The sequence below is a fragment of the Octopus sinensis genome, linkage group LG4, assembly GCF_006345805.1.
Source record: "Octopus sinensis linkage group LG4, ASM634580v1, whole genome shotgun sequence".
NCBI lineage: Eukaryota > Metazoa > Mollusca > Cephalopoda > Octopoda > Octopodidae > Octopus > Octopus sinensis.
Genome location: NC_043000.1, coordinates 124,209,381 through 124,224,282, shown reverse-complemented (window position 1 = coordinate 124,224,282; position 14,902 = coordinate 124,209,381). Strand labels below are relative to the sequence as shown.

Genomic DNA, 14,902 nt, shown 5'->3' with positions numbered 1-14,902 from the left:
TGTTGTATATTTTGCTATGTTCAATTACACATTTCCAGCTTTTGATTTTATGTATCCATATTCATACTGATCTTAGAAATTTATTTCATGCCTTTCATTCAAATAATTAAAACAGCTAGAATCTACCATTGAATTATCCAACATTTTGTAAGGCCTATGAGATATCTCGTGTTACTGAAGTAATTCATTGAACAAAGTTTTATTGCCTCTACTGTCTTTTATTAATTACAAATCATTGCACTTGAAATTAGCATTGCATTTTATTTGCAATGAGAAGAGTGCAAAAAATTACTGTCTGAGTTTATCAGATTCATTTTCACAGACAAATCAAATAGTAGATATAAATATTGGAATCCTACCAACTATTCACTTGTATTCTTGTTTTAATCACAGTAAAATAATTACAAATGTTGGTATTACAAATTGCCACCTGTATAAATCCGTAGTTTCTTTCCTAGACATTGAGGTACATAATTTTATACTTTTAATGAAGATGGTATTAACCTTCTGTAAGGACTTTTGCCTTAATTTACTCTTAATAAAATCACAAGTGGCTATTCTACACTCAAGGCTTAGATACACTGTTCGCTTTCCAGACATTTGTACATTACTGCATATACTTTATACGCACTTTTGACAAGTTGTGGTGCACCTGAGTACTGTATACAATAATTTCATTATTATTATTATGTTTTATTATAAATTTCTGCAATACCTGAGATGAGCTAAATACCAGTTTGCTTCTCTACTGATTTCATATAAGTTTATGTTTCCTGTTTTAAAGAGTCACAGTTAAACACAACATTTCAAGCAAAGTCTTCTGGAATATGTTTCATTTTTCAGAATTGTCTCTTTCTCCATGATACTGCTGGACAGACATTAGAGGGTTATGGATTAAGAACATAACTTAGAAATTAAGAAACTTCAAGACTGGATTAGTTTAATGGTATATCTGAATTTGGTTTTTTTCTTCCTTATATCAGTAATTCTTTCTAATTCTGTCACAAGACCAACAATTTTGAAGGTAGTCGGCAAGTTGATTACATTGACCCCAGTGAATGACTCCTACTTTGTTTTATTAATCCTAAAAGGATGAAAGATAAAGTTGACCTTGGTTCGAGTTGAACTCAGAACATAATGAGCCAGGAGAAATGCCATTAAACATTTTGCCTGATATGCTAACAATTCTGCCAGCTCGCTGCTTCCTTATATCAATAACTAAAACATTTGATAAAATACCTGCAACAAAATATTTTCACAGCACGTGTTTTGAAATACTGAGTAATTTAAATAAATTACTCAGAACAGATTGAACTGAGTCTAACTCAGTTTTCTATTGTAGCTATTCATCTCACATTAAAAGTGTAAAAGCATGAACATCACATCTACTTCCTCTGAAGTCATTAGGGCTAATTAATGACTCATTGGTAAATATTGCTGATTAGAAATATTAGTCAAAACAAAATAGAGATGCAATTTTTCCCCTTTTTTCCTTTTTTTTTTTTTCACTGGTGTGTGAAATAATTTATCAAATCTTAACAGTAAGGATATTAACAAACATGAAAAAAAAAAATGAAATGAAAAATAAATATTTTCTGGTAATTTTTTTTTCCTTATTTGTTTCTTAGCATGAGTTGAATATGTTTGTAAATTTAGTTATTTGCATGGTTTATTGTTTAAATGCTTAATAACATTTCTTGAAATCAATTATTTAGCCCTAAAATAGATTAAGGCTTATAAAATAGAAATATGTCACTCATCTCTCTCTCTCCATCCCTATTTCCCCTCCTTGGTCTACATGTCTTAGGTTCCTGAGCACTCTCCACATTTCTTATGCACAATACCCCTACCTCCCTTGCTGGTGCCCCAATGAAAGGCTGACAAATCACACTACCTCCAGAGCAAGACAACCTCTCTCGTGCTGGTTCCACATACAATGTACTCACCACACATTTAAAGTGGTTGGTAAACGCATAGAGAAAGCATAGGGCTTTCAGTTCCTTTAAGTCCTGTCTTGCCAAAGTTTGTTTCATCTCTTTAGGATTGGTGTCATGAGAAAATGCATTCAGTACCTTCTGTAAAGTGGCTGGTGGTTGGAAAGGCATCCATTCCATAGAAACCAAGCCAAATGATACTCATGAGTGGGAACAGTGGATCTCAATAAGAAATGACTCAGACCATGATGGCCTGATGCCAGTATGGGGAATGAACATAAAATGGTGGGTGATGATTCTTGGAAATTTATCCAGGCTGTAAAATTCCACTCATGGATTTCTGTCTATCTTAACCTAATAACAGCATATTTGGGTGAAATTTGCCAAATAATTTGCTTTAAATAGTCCCCAGCTGGACCCAGAATGCATTGATGATAATCATTAACTCAAAAGAAAGTCCATCAACTGCTTGTTAACCTCTGTTTTGGAGCATGAAAGGTCCTGTAGCTCATGATAGTGTCTTTGCTACAAGTTGGCTTCTCTACCGTCTCCAACAGTTCCATCACAATTTACTCACCAAGTACAAAAACATCTGTAGTTGCTGCTTCAAACTAGCAAAGCCCTCAGCATTGGCAATATCTCATTTCTTTTTAAACAGTGCAGTGTAGTAGATCTAGTCTCTATCCTTACCTAACTCTTCAATTTGTCTCATTCTGTAGGATTTATTGCAATCTTTGGGAATTTACCACAGTGTGTCTCCAAGAATGACAATCCTTTCAATCTTGTTCATCTATTTCACTTTCCACCCTCCCTCTTTAATGATCAGAAGTATGGCTTCTGTACAACCTGATCTATTGCTCTTGAGAATTCCAACAAATTACACTTGATGTCAGTGCTATCTGATGAAGCTGGCAGAAACGTGCCAGGTGGAATGCTTAGCGGTATTTCGTCTATATTTACGTTCTGAGTTCAAATTCCGCTGAGGTTGATTTTTTTGCCTTTCATCCTTTCGGGGTTGATAAATTAAGTACCAGTTGCGTACTGAGATCGATCTAATTGATTGGCTCTCTCCCCCAAAATTTCAGGCCTTGTGCCTAGAGTAGAAAAGAATATTTGTTGATGAAGCTGCCTGTGATCCAACTCTAATGTATTCCAAGGTTTATTTGTCTTTCATACTCTTCCTTCTGTGCATTAATGACAAATGTATTTCTAACAATGCTTGTTCTCTAATCCAGAGGATACCATTCCCATTAGTAGGAGTGGTCTCTGCCTGATCTTTGTCCAAACTGGCCAGATCCAGCTTCTCACACCTACCCTACAATGTCAGTCCAAAAATAAACAATCCCATCATTGAATTTTCAAAGCTACAAGATAGTGCAGAATGAATTCAAAACAATGTGAATAAATAAGCATTACATTTGACAGAGGATTACTTTAGGGTTAAACTGAATGCTAAACTTCTATACACACAAAAAACATCTGCCACCATGAACTAACAGTCTGATATCAATCATTCACCATCATCATCGTTTAACGGCAGCTTTCCATGCTGGCATGGGTTGGACAATTTGACTGAGGACTGGCGAACCAGATGGCTGCACCAGGCTCCATACAAAGACATAATTCCTGCACATATCAAGGAAAACAATTCTGTGAACCATTCTTTCTTGCTAAAAATATACAAATAAATCCTCAAAGCCTTGCTAAGTCCCACACTATTTCCTGACAACCCCATGTGCTAACTTTTGTTTTTATGACCAGAAAGTACTTTATCTCTGATCAGTTCCTGATCTTCTACAAAGCTCAAGTAATACTCGCAATGGTGTACTTCCCCCACACATGGAACACTGCTGTTTATGTTGGACATACAAACATCCTTAACTTCATCCAAAAGCTGACTAACAAAGACTCATTTACTAACACACATCCTATCTTCTCTCACAAATTCTATAGCTACTAGAAGAGTTTCTGTCTGTTGCAGAATGAACAATTTAGTTTGAAGGAGGTGGGAGTGGAATGAAAGTTAATGATGGTTAGTATTTTGGCCATGCTATCAGGGCTTAGGAAGTCTGTGCCCATATCTTCAATAACTGGGTAAACAGAAAATGGGCTCATGGGCAGAAGATGAAGAATGAATAATAATGATGTCAAGGACATGTGGTGAGGATCCTGAAGTATCCAGTTGCGGTAAGAGACCACAGTGTGAGGTTCCTGATCTTCATCCATAAGGATGAGCATATTATGTTACTTTTTTATTGCTCACAGGGGGATAAACATAGAGGGGACAGACAAAGGGATTAAGTCGATTAGATTGACCCCAGTGCGCAACTGGTACTTAATTTATCGACCCCGAAAGGATGAAAGGTAAAGTCGACCTTGGCAGAATTTGAACTCAGAACATAGCGGCAGACGAAATACCGATGTGTGCTAATGTTTCTGCCAGCTCACCGCCTTAATTGGGCATATTCTGTTTCTCTGAGGTAAGAGACATTTTAGTATAGCTTGTTTGGCATCACTGAGATTTAACATCAGATGTTTTAATGCTTCTCTCTCTCTCTGAACATCTACTTGTGTTTGTATGTATGTGTAAGTTTGCTTCCACTGCCAAGACATGTTCAATGTCCACTCAGACTGTTAGTGTCCAAACAGCTGCACCAAATTGTCTCATTTCAATTTCTCAGGACTAGGTAGTTGCATATCAACTTCTTTCTAGGCCCATCAATATTTCCTCTTGCTATCTTTACTGTGTCTCAAACACATTAATCACTATACTCAACCTTAACTTCCCAGTCTTAAACCTTGGGAATTCTCTCCTTACAGGCACCAATTTACAGACGTCCTTGATCTCACCAATTTCAAAGAACATAGACACAGAGCCTGCCCAGGAGTAAACCATAAAAAAACAGGGGAAGCTGGCTCTGCTTATACTATGTCACATCACATAAGACCTCTCAACCCATTCGAAGGTGAAGCTAATTGTCTTAGCTTTCTCTGTCTGTTGTACGATGTATCAAATAAAGCCTCATATTTTATTATAACTAATTAATTGTCATCAGCTAATAGCAATAAAACTAAAATTTGTAGACATAATTCGAAACTAGTTTTTCAGATCATAATGTATTGGGCTCACATTTTTTCCCATTTAGACACAAGCATAGAAGAAGCACAAACATGAATGAGGTACAGACATAACTGTGTAGGCACAGACATTAGCTGTGAAAATAAATTTGCTTTCTCAACCATATGAGCTTCAAGTTCAATCCCACTGAAAAGTACTTTGAGCAAGTGTCTTCTGCAACAGCCTTTGGCTGACCAATGTCTTGTGAAGGAATTTGGTTGATGGAAAGTGGAAGAAACCATATACTCTTTTACTTGTTTCAGTCATTTGACTGTGGCCATGCTGGAGCACCGCCTTTTTAGTGAAGCAAAACGACCCCAGGACTTATTTTTTGTAAGCCTAGTACTTATTCTATTGGTCTCTTATGCTGAACCACTAAGTTACGGGGGACGTAAACACACTAGCATTGGTTGTCAAGCGATGTTGGGGAGGACAAACACAGACACATACACACATATATATATATATATATATATATGTGTAGCGGTGCATCAGCATGGCCACAGCTCTGAGTTGAAACTACAGATAAAAATATATATATACAACGGGCTTCTTTCAGTTTCCATCTACCAAATCCACTCCCAAGGCTTTGGCCAGCCTGAGGCCACAGTAGAAGACACTTGCCAAAGGTGCCATGCAATGGGACTGAACCTGGAACCATGTGGTTGGTAATCAAGCTACTTACTACACAGCCACTCCTGTATGTATGTTAAAACTTATGCAGTGCTATGGCTTCGAGGGATGATGCCATTATTTGTCATTGGACTGCATCTGGTGACATTTCTTGTCAATCAATCATCTGCTAGCTCAGCATTTCAAAATCCCGTGAAATAAAAATCCCTTATTTGAAAAAAAAAAAAGGATAGTACAGATTGAGAGAACATCCTCATAGTTACTTGATCTGCTAGCAAAAGTAGCCAAATCACCCCCTGCTGACATGAAAAGGACATCATCATAATTGTTATCTTTTGCTGTCCATGTCCCATGCTGATATAATTAGATTATGTACTCTGAAAAGACAAAATATTTACTGTTAGAATGCCTTTGGGGATAAAAAAAAAAAAAAGCAATAATTCATAGTCACTGCATTTCATTATTCTTCTTCTCTGAGTTGTTTGTCTTCCTGATTCCTTTCCTTAGAATTACAAGATCATCATTCTGAGGATTTACATGTAGCTCTTATTTCCATCAATCTTTACAGCAGACAAACTTCAAACTGATCAAGTTTTCTATTAATTGCACCAATCTATCAAATTACTCTCTTGTACTTAAGATCATGTTTGCCCTCTTTGAACACTTTCATTGTTGGTCTCCTGTTTCAAAGCAGTCTTTTGCCACTGTTGAATCTGTCTTTTGACGACGGTTGTTGCTCTGACTGATATTATTATATTCCGAAGTTATATAGAATGTTTCCTTCTGGCACTGTATGACCCCCAGTCGTACAATGTTATTATCCTCAAAAGGTCCACTTATAATGTCCACTCAGTCTCACAGCATGATTACTATATCAGCACAGACACGACCATCAACACAGCCTACACAACTCTCGACCTTTAATCTTCTGTCAACCAGCTACTGGTCTATTTACAATGGCTGGCTATAACTACTTTTTACCGGGAAGAGTGTACAGTTTCACTATACAACATGCAAATCCAATTTGCAATATTTATGATCTCAAAGGCAGCGAGTTGGCAGAAACGTTAGCACGCCTGATGAAATGCTAAGCAGTATTTCGTCCGCCGCTACTTTCTGATTTCAAATTCTGCTGAGGTCAACTTTGCCTTTCATCCTTTTGGGGTCAATTAAATAAGTACAGTAACAGATACTGTATTAATTATCTTTTAATTGTTTTAATCAATAGACTGCAGACTTGCTGGAGCACTGCCTTGAGTTTTTAGTCAGATGAATCGACCCCAGTACATTTTTTTTTTCAAGACTGGTAATCTATCAGTTTCATTTGTTGAGCCACTAAGTTAGAGACATAAACACAACACCGATTCTCAAGCAGTGGTTGGGGACAAAGGGACACACACTATATATATATATATACATACATACACACACACATGTACATACATATACATACATGATGGGCTTCTTTCAGTCTACCAAATCCACTCACAAGGTTTTAATTGGTCTGAGACTATAATAGAAGACAGTTGCCCAAGATGCCACACTGGGACTGAACCCAGAACCATGTGGTTGGGAAGCAAGCTTCTTACCACACAGCCACATCCTTTCAAGGAGAATGAAAAATTTTAGGTATGACATAAAAACAGTTGTGGTATCTGTTAAAAATAAAATTAAAGAAAATGTAATGGAATTATATTTATTATTTTTCATTTTTTACTTTAGAAAAAAAACAAACATTTATACAGTATAAACAAATTTGGAATTTATTATTTCCATTTTCATCTTGTACCAGAAAGACAACAAACGAATAAGACCATGTTTTATGAAAAGTTATACTGACTGGCAATCAGAATTGATTGAAGTTGATTTGTAATTAATAGCTGCTTTAATTTAAGAGAAAAAAAAATGTAACCTCCTTCAATGGGATTTAGGAGAAAATAAAATTGATCACAAATATTATGTCGTTCGTGAATATGAGAGAAAATTATGAACACTCTGAAGATATCTGATATTGAAATCAAGAGATTGCTATCTTTTGGAGACAATTTCTTGAAATTTTTAAAGAATACAAGATCCAACAGAGCCTAAACATTTAAGTTTACACCAACTAACCAATAGACTGCAATATTCCAGAGACCTTAGATATTCAGTAAATGCCATCTGGTGATAAGTTGGAAAGAAAATTCTGTCATTATCAGGGGGTTTTCTTTATTTAGTTATTTGAAACAAATTACTTAAAATGTTTGCATGTTTATAGACTTATATAGACTTGAAACAAGCCTGCTACTTTGATGAAAATTTAAACATATCTCATATATATATCTCACAATTTGTGAACAATAGCATTGTTGGTTACAGGTTACCAATGAGTCAATCACAAGTTCACAGTATTTCACAAGGCGAGAACGACAAGTAGGTATCTTTAGCTTGGTGCAGAACAAATATTACAAAGAACTCTTGAAACGCACCAGTTTAACTCACTGATATTTACAGCCTTCAATGATATAAGTTGGCAAAAGATCTACACATGAAATATATGTATGTGTGCGTATATATATATATATATATATATATATATATATATACACACACACACACGTCCAAAAGTTGCTGTTTGTTGACAAATGTGGAAGAGAGTATTCAATATATAGTGCAAATTATATGGTTTTGCTGTGTCTTAGGAAAGTCATTATGCCATTAATAATAAACACACACACAGGTTCAACTCCACTTCTTTGTTAGTCAATTGGTTAACTGTGTGTTTGTTATTATCAATGGCATAATGACTCTCCCAAGACACAGCAACATTTCACATCAAGAATCTTGCAAACCAAATACAAAATTATATGGTTTATTTAACTTGAATTCAACCTACCTTGCAACTCAATGATCAAGTCACAGCCAAACAAAGATATATAATTATCCTCATAAAGCAAAGTATGTGTGTATATAATATATATATATACATACACACACACATATGTATACACATAAATTTATGTGTATACACACACACCTATGCCTGTATGCATATATGCACACATACACAGAAATACTTATGATGGTGTACAGGCATGTTGTAAGTCCACTTTGGCATGATGGAGCCCTAGTTCCTATCAGAACATCTGTCTAAGAGAAGGATATACTGATTGTGAAACTTGAGAACCATTCAATTTCTTGTCATCCCAGCTGATACTAGACCACCAGGAGGGAAACTTTCCTAGTTAAAAAGTGATAGCAGTTCTGTATTTGCTTCATTCACAATAATTTCCATGCACAGAAACTTGTTGAAAAACACAAATCTCTCACAAAGCCCTGCTGTGACAGGATGTTGTAGCACAAACAGTCTTGAGAAGCATGAAGTATGTAATTTCAAATATGGATATTGGCTCCTCCTTTTCTAAATGAGGGAGAGATTCGGTGGCACCCAGAATGACTGAGCAACCATTTCTAGGGATAGCAATGCTCACCTGTTACTCATGAAGGGTCAAAAGAAAGGTGATCGAAACAACGGTTCCCTGATTCTGAAATAAACCAAGAATGCCCAGTGGTTGTTCCAAGAAGTGGTCATGTTAGGACACAACTTGGCATACACACATACAAATATATCTATATATATGTGCATACACACACACACATATATATACACACATGTATGTGTCAACACATGCATATATATATACACACACACATATGTGTATACAACATCACATCACTTTAATGTCCACTTTCTCTTGTTGGCTTAACTCAGATGGAATTCTTTGAGGCAGACTTTTTATGGCTGGGTCCCCTCCCTATATATGTGTGTGTGTGTGTGCTGCATGCTGTGTTTATTAAACTAATGACATTACTTTCTTTAAAACCTATGAAAATATGTAGAACATAAGTCAAACGAAAAAATTCATTGTAGCCATAAACACATTTAACCAAGTGCAAATAACTACCAGACATTTGTTGACATCTTACAATTATTTTTTTTTTTAAATCTCAGGATTCAAAACTACAGAATTGTTTTATATAAAATATTCTGCAATTTTGTATGTGAAACATTATCATTCATAGCTTTCTACCATATCAAATACAAAATATTGTTCAGTTTTATTTCTTCTGGAAACACAATAGTCAATTTCATATTAAGAAGAAAAGGATTACTTTCACCTTTGTTTTTGTAAAAACAAAATCGGAAAAATAATCATGTAGTGAAACAAGAAACAAAAGAATTAATGAGGTTTCAACAAAAAAGAGCAAAAATCTTGCATACCATACATCTAAATTTTAAGATCACATTCACATTTATACATGTAAAAAAAAAAAAAAAACCCTTGACACTAAGAGTCAGAATAAACTCAATATTATTGACTGCAATGAATGGCAGAAACAAAGGATCAAAATAAGTCTTAATTAACTGCTTTGGTCAAATTAATTAATTGTACCTCCTACAAAAAAATATGACTGTGCTAAGTCAAAAAAAAAAATCATTATTAATAATTTAATTACTAGTAGTATCTAGTGATAGAACCCTCATCTGGTGGTTATATTCAACAATATATATTAATTAAAGTGTTTAACTTGATTATCAGCAGAATAGTTCCATTTTCAAATGGGAATGAGAACATAATTGAAACAACATGGTTAGAACGAAGAACTTATACAAACGAAAACAAAAATCTGCTTTCAGTTTGAAGTTTTAACATAATACCAACTGATCAGCATTCATTCCCAAATATCATAAACAGAAGTACGTCACAAAAGACATTGTATTTCATCTTTAGATGGACTGAAATCCACAAAAGCATTTCAGAAAATATCACCACCATGCATCAAATTAGTACATTCAAACACAGCCAAATATTCTACACTACTAAATCATTAATACAAATAAACTACAGAAGTAAAAATAAATATAATAGCAGTAAAGCAATCAGCACTAAACTATTTTCCCATATACTATCCTACCTTGAACAAATCCTTTCAATTTGAAAAAAGAAATCATTACTATTTATGGGTTCAAAATCATAGTGTCCAGCATTCACTTTTAGGCGATCAAGATTTTGGTTTCAAGTAAGTTAACAAAAATTCATAAGAAGCATTAATAATTCCCCATGACATAAATGATCTTATGTAATTGATATGCATTCCTCGTAATAAGTTAATCCGTGAATAATTACGTTCGGCAAGCAGTATGCAGTAAGTATTGTAAATACTGATAAATTTACATCCAAATTCTGACTGCATGCGTGTTTTGATAGCATTTAATGGAAACAAAACAGTACTAATGACAGCACCTAATAAAGCTCCACTTATAAAGTCTTGCCCAATTATTTGTAATTTATTTTCCGCATCTGGAAGATATCCTTTGATATGGTCCCGCCCCAAAAAGAAACAAACATTGCTCGGTCCATTTCTCAAAAGAATAGCAGTCAAACCACGGTAGTATTCCCTTAGTCCGTAAGCACTTGTCATTCGAAATGCTTCAAAGGTGTTCTGAAAACGTTTATGGTAAGTTTGATCTTGCATAAGTGTCTGTATGCGCTCAAAAGGTGTCAAAATAGCTTCTGTAGTTCCAGCAAAAAATGCAGCAGTGCCTTTCCTGACATCTGTTGGCAGATAAGTTTTCCTCAAGAGTATTTCATTGTAATTCTGGTAAATTCCAAACATAGCTGCAACAGACGTTGACTTTTGTAACAAAGGGGGCAGAAGCCCACGGTATAAATGGCGTAGACCTTCATTATAAATTTGTTTATAAGCAGTCACACTACTTACACCATAGAGCTGCTGACGAAATGTCACCTTGTTAATGGGAAATGTGACAGTAATGTTGATAAAGGCAGCACCATAACCACACAAAAATTCAGCATAGCTTCTGCATCCTTTCATTAAAATTGGTATTTCAGAATTACTTAAGTTTGATGGATCCATGATACAGCAAAGACTGTTTGATTCCTCTGTAAGAAATAGACAAAAAAGAGAACTGTTAAAACATCTTAGAAGCTAAATTATCCACTTTATGTATGTTACTCTTAACATCTTTGAAGCAAAAGAACAAGAGGAACATTCCATTCTTTTGCTTTGTATAAATGCTATTACTGGAAAATTCTGTGCCTGAGTTAGTATTTATAGTTGTGTAACCTTTGTATATGGGGTAGTAAGACCAACTGATACAATACTAAAAAAAGAACTGAGAAACTTAAAAAATTTTTTTTTTAATCAGAGAACTTAAGAAAAGCAATCTTAAGTGTAATGGCAGAAACTTCAGTTTAAAATGCCTTTTGCATACAAGTTTAACAGTGAAATTAGTCTTATTTAAAACTGAAATTATTTGAGATCAATAGTATCATATAGTTTTAAAACCATTTAATCCAGATTAAAATTGAAGTATAATTAAGTATTCTGTCTTTGAAGGAATTGCTTTTAGTCAAATTCACCTTGCAGTAGATAATTCTATTGACCTTATTTACTCTGATGGATTAACAGGAAAACTACAAAAAATATTTGAAAATTTTGGTGATGTGTTAAACACCACAACCTGGCTCGTGGGTGAGCTTAGAAGAGCATTCGGATAAGCTCTCCAGAACGATAACTGGTTTTACCATTTCTCCCACCATGTCCAGTGAGAGGAAAGGAAAAGGTCGTGCATGTAGACTTCCTCCCCTGGCTAAACCACACTGAAATTTGAAAGTTTTCACTTAAGTATTGATAAATAATTCATTATTGTTCAATAACATCGTAACTTCCTAGTACTGGTTTCTGTTGGAAATATTTTCTCCTTGACTTATAAGCATCCAGCTTCATGTGCCTCGGGATGAGGATTATTTTTTTTTATTGCTAAAATTTGATATATGAGACTTTGGAATTTTAGAAATGTGACACTTTAATAAAAGAAATAATAATAATATGAAAATTATTTGCTTCTCCAAATGAAAAAAAGTCTTTGCATTATAATGCAATATGTACATGCAATTCACAATTTCAACTCTTTCACATTGACTTATGGACGAACGTTCGCAATAAACTTGAATTAAATTTTCTTGATAGAAGTAAGATTTAGTTTCTAAAAGATGTTGGGTGATAAACTCAAATATGAGATGCAATTTGCACAATGGCTGATTTATACAAAATATTTACGGATAATACTATTTATATTTTTGTATTTCATAATCATCTAGATTTCTAACTTGACAGATAGTTACCAATGAGGGGAAAAAAGATATTTCCAACATCTAAAGTTGGAAATTTATATATATATATTACATAATACAATCACATGAGAAATTAAAAATCTATAAACCACATGTGTACAAATAGCCATGAAAAACTGAAGGTTTCCACCTGTACTTCGAAGGATAAACAAAGCGTTTATTCTACGGCATTGAGGCAGGTTAGAAAGAAAACACGCACACACAAAAAAAGGAGGGTAAATAAGCAAAGTTTTCGTCAGTCAAATGATAGAAAAGATACTGAAAATGTTAGCGGTAATTAACTTGACAACAAAGTACGTCCCGTGTTTAGTTCCAAACGTGCCCTCATTCAGAATTAAGAAACATATATAACATGCTACTATAATATATTGGCGAAATATACACAGAATTACGATTTGGTGCTGTAAATTATTACATAATATGAATTAGTATATTTATTTTTAATCACTCAAGGTTAGTGACTGGAACAAAACAAAACAAGTGGGAACCTGAGCAAACGGTTGATACATTCCAGACTTGGATAGTTCTTTAATAACAGTATAATAAAAGAAGGCATTTGGCAGTTATATCTAATTAGTGTCACTTTTTCAGACTTTAACCTTTTTTTTTTAACAAAGCATAAAAACAAACTAAAAAGAACAAAAACGGGGCGTGAAATTTAATATAAACAAATATTAATGAAGATTATGGGGAATAAAGAATAAAGTTATAGAATCAACTTGAATTAATTCAACAAATAGAAGCAAAGGCGTGAATAAAAATCGTAATCAATGAGAGGTTATAAACAGAAGAAGAATAAAACACGATTGACTTGGTGGAATTTTTTTCTCTCGTAAGAATGAAGTAAAGGTCATACAACGTTGACTTTAATAACACTTAATTACATATAATTCTTTAGACAAGGGGTTACAAAACAATTTCAAAGGTGAAAATTTTGTATAAATCCTTACTTTATGCTATTTTCAAATGATAGAAATAAAACTGTAGGTTATCTTTGGTTTGAATTATATTTAATTTCCACTGGTGCCCCTCCAGCGCCACTCAGGCCTGCCATTTTGAGATACATGCAAGGGAGATTACTTAAATGGGTCTTCAATGACTTACCTCGCTTTATTAAATTATTCAATCAATTGCAAAGCCTATATAACTTTTGACAATTATTCCGAAAACTCTAGGAGAGTGGATAATTTATAAGAAAATCGTTATACGCATAAATTGTTTAAAATTGTATATCTTAGCGGTAATTCGTCTGCCGTTATGTTCTGAGTTCAAATTCCGCCGAGGTCGACTTTGCCTTTCATCCTTTCGGGGTTGATTAAATAAGTACCAGTTACGCAATGGAGTTGATGTAATCGACTTAATCCGTTTGTCTGTCCTTGTTTGTCCCCTCTGTGTGTAGCCTCTTGTGGGTAGTAAAGAAATAGGTATTTCGTCTGTCTTTACGTTCTGAGTTCAAATTCCGCCGAGGTCGACTTTGCCTTTCATTCTTTCGGGGTCGATTAAATAAGTACCAGTTACGCAGTGGAGTCGATATAATCGACTTAATCCGTTTGTCTGTCCTTGTTTGTCCCCTCTATGTGTATTCCCTTGTGGGTAGTAAAGAAATAGGTATTTCGTCTATCTTTACGTTCTGAGTTCAAATTCCGCCGAGGTCGACTTTACCATTCATTCTCGGGGAGTCGATAAATTAAGTACCAGTTGCGTCCTGGAGTTGATGTAATCGACTGACCCCCTCCCAATAATTTTGGGCCTTATGCCTAGAGTAGAAAAGAATATTGCGTAAAGGTCAAGGCGGCGAGCTGGCAGAGACGTTAGCACGCCGGGCGAAATGTTTAGCTGTATTTCGTCTGTCTTTTACGTTCTGAGCTCAAACTCTGCCGAGGTCGACTTTGCCTGTCATCCTTTCAGGGTCAATAAATTAGGTACCAGTTGCGTTCTGGGGTTCATCTAATCGACTGGTCCACTCCCCCAAAATTTCAGGCCTTGTGCCTAGAGTAGAAAAGGATATTGTGTAAAAC

The 14,902-nt window shown here is 34.8% G+C and overlaps 2 protein-coding genes across 7 annotated transcripts in view; one reads left to right on the top strand and one right to left on the bottom strand.

The window, feature by feature from the left end:
• Positions 1 to 14,902, top strand: part of LOC115210577 (solute carrier organic anion transporter family member 74D-like) — an 85,716-nt gene that overhangs the window by 6,681 nt on the left and 64,133 nt on the right. The window lies entirely within an intron of this gene.
• Positions 8,184 to 14,902, bottom strand: part of LOC115210717 (solute carrier family 25 member 51) — a 49,599-nt gene continuing 42,880 nt past the window's right edge. For 2 of the 3 annotated variants that reach the window (XM_036502431.1, XM_036502433.1), the window contains exon 2: positions 8,184 to 11,630. In XM_036502431.1, the coding sequence (XP_036358324.1) occupies positions 10,729 to 11,630 (902 nt within the window). In that variant the 3' untranslated portion in view covers positions 8,184 to 10,728. Of the gene's footprint in view, positions 11,631 to 13,834; positions 13,982 to 14,902 lie in introns of those variants that run through there. The other variant, XM_029779419.2, reaches the window with a different exon arrangement.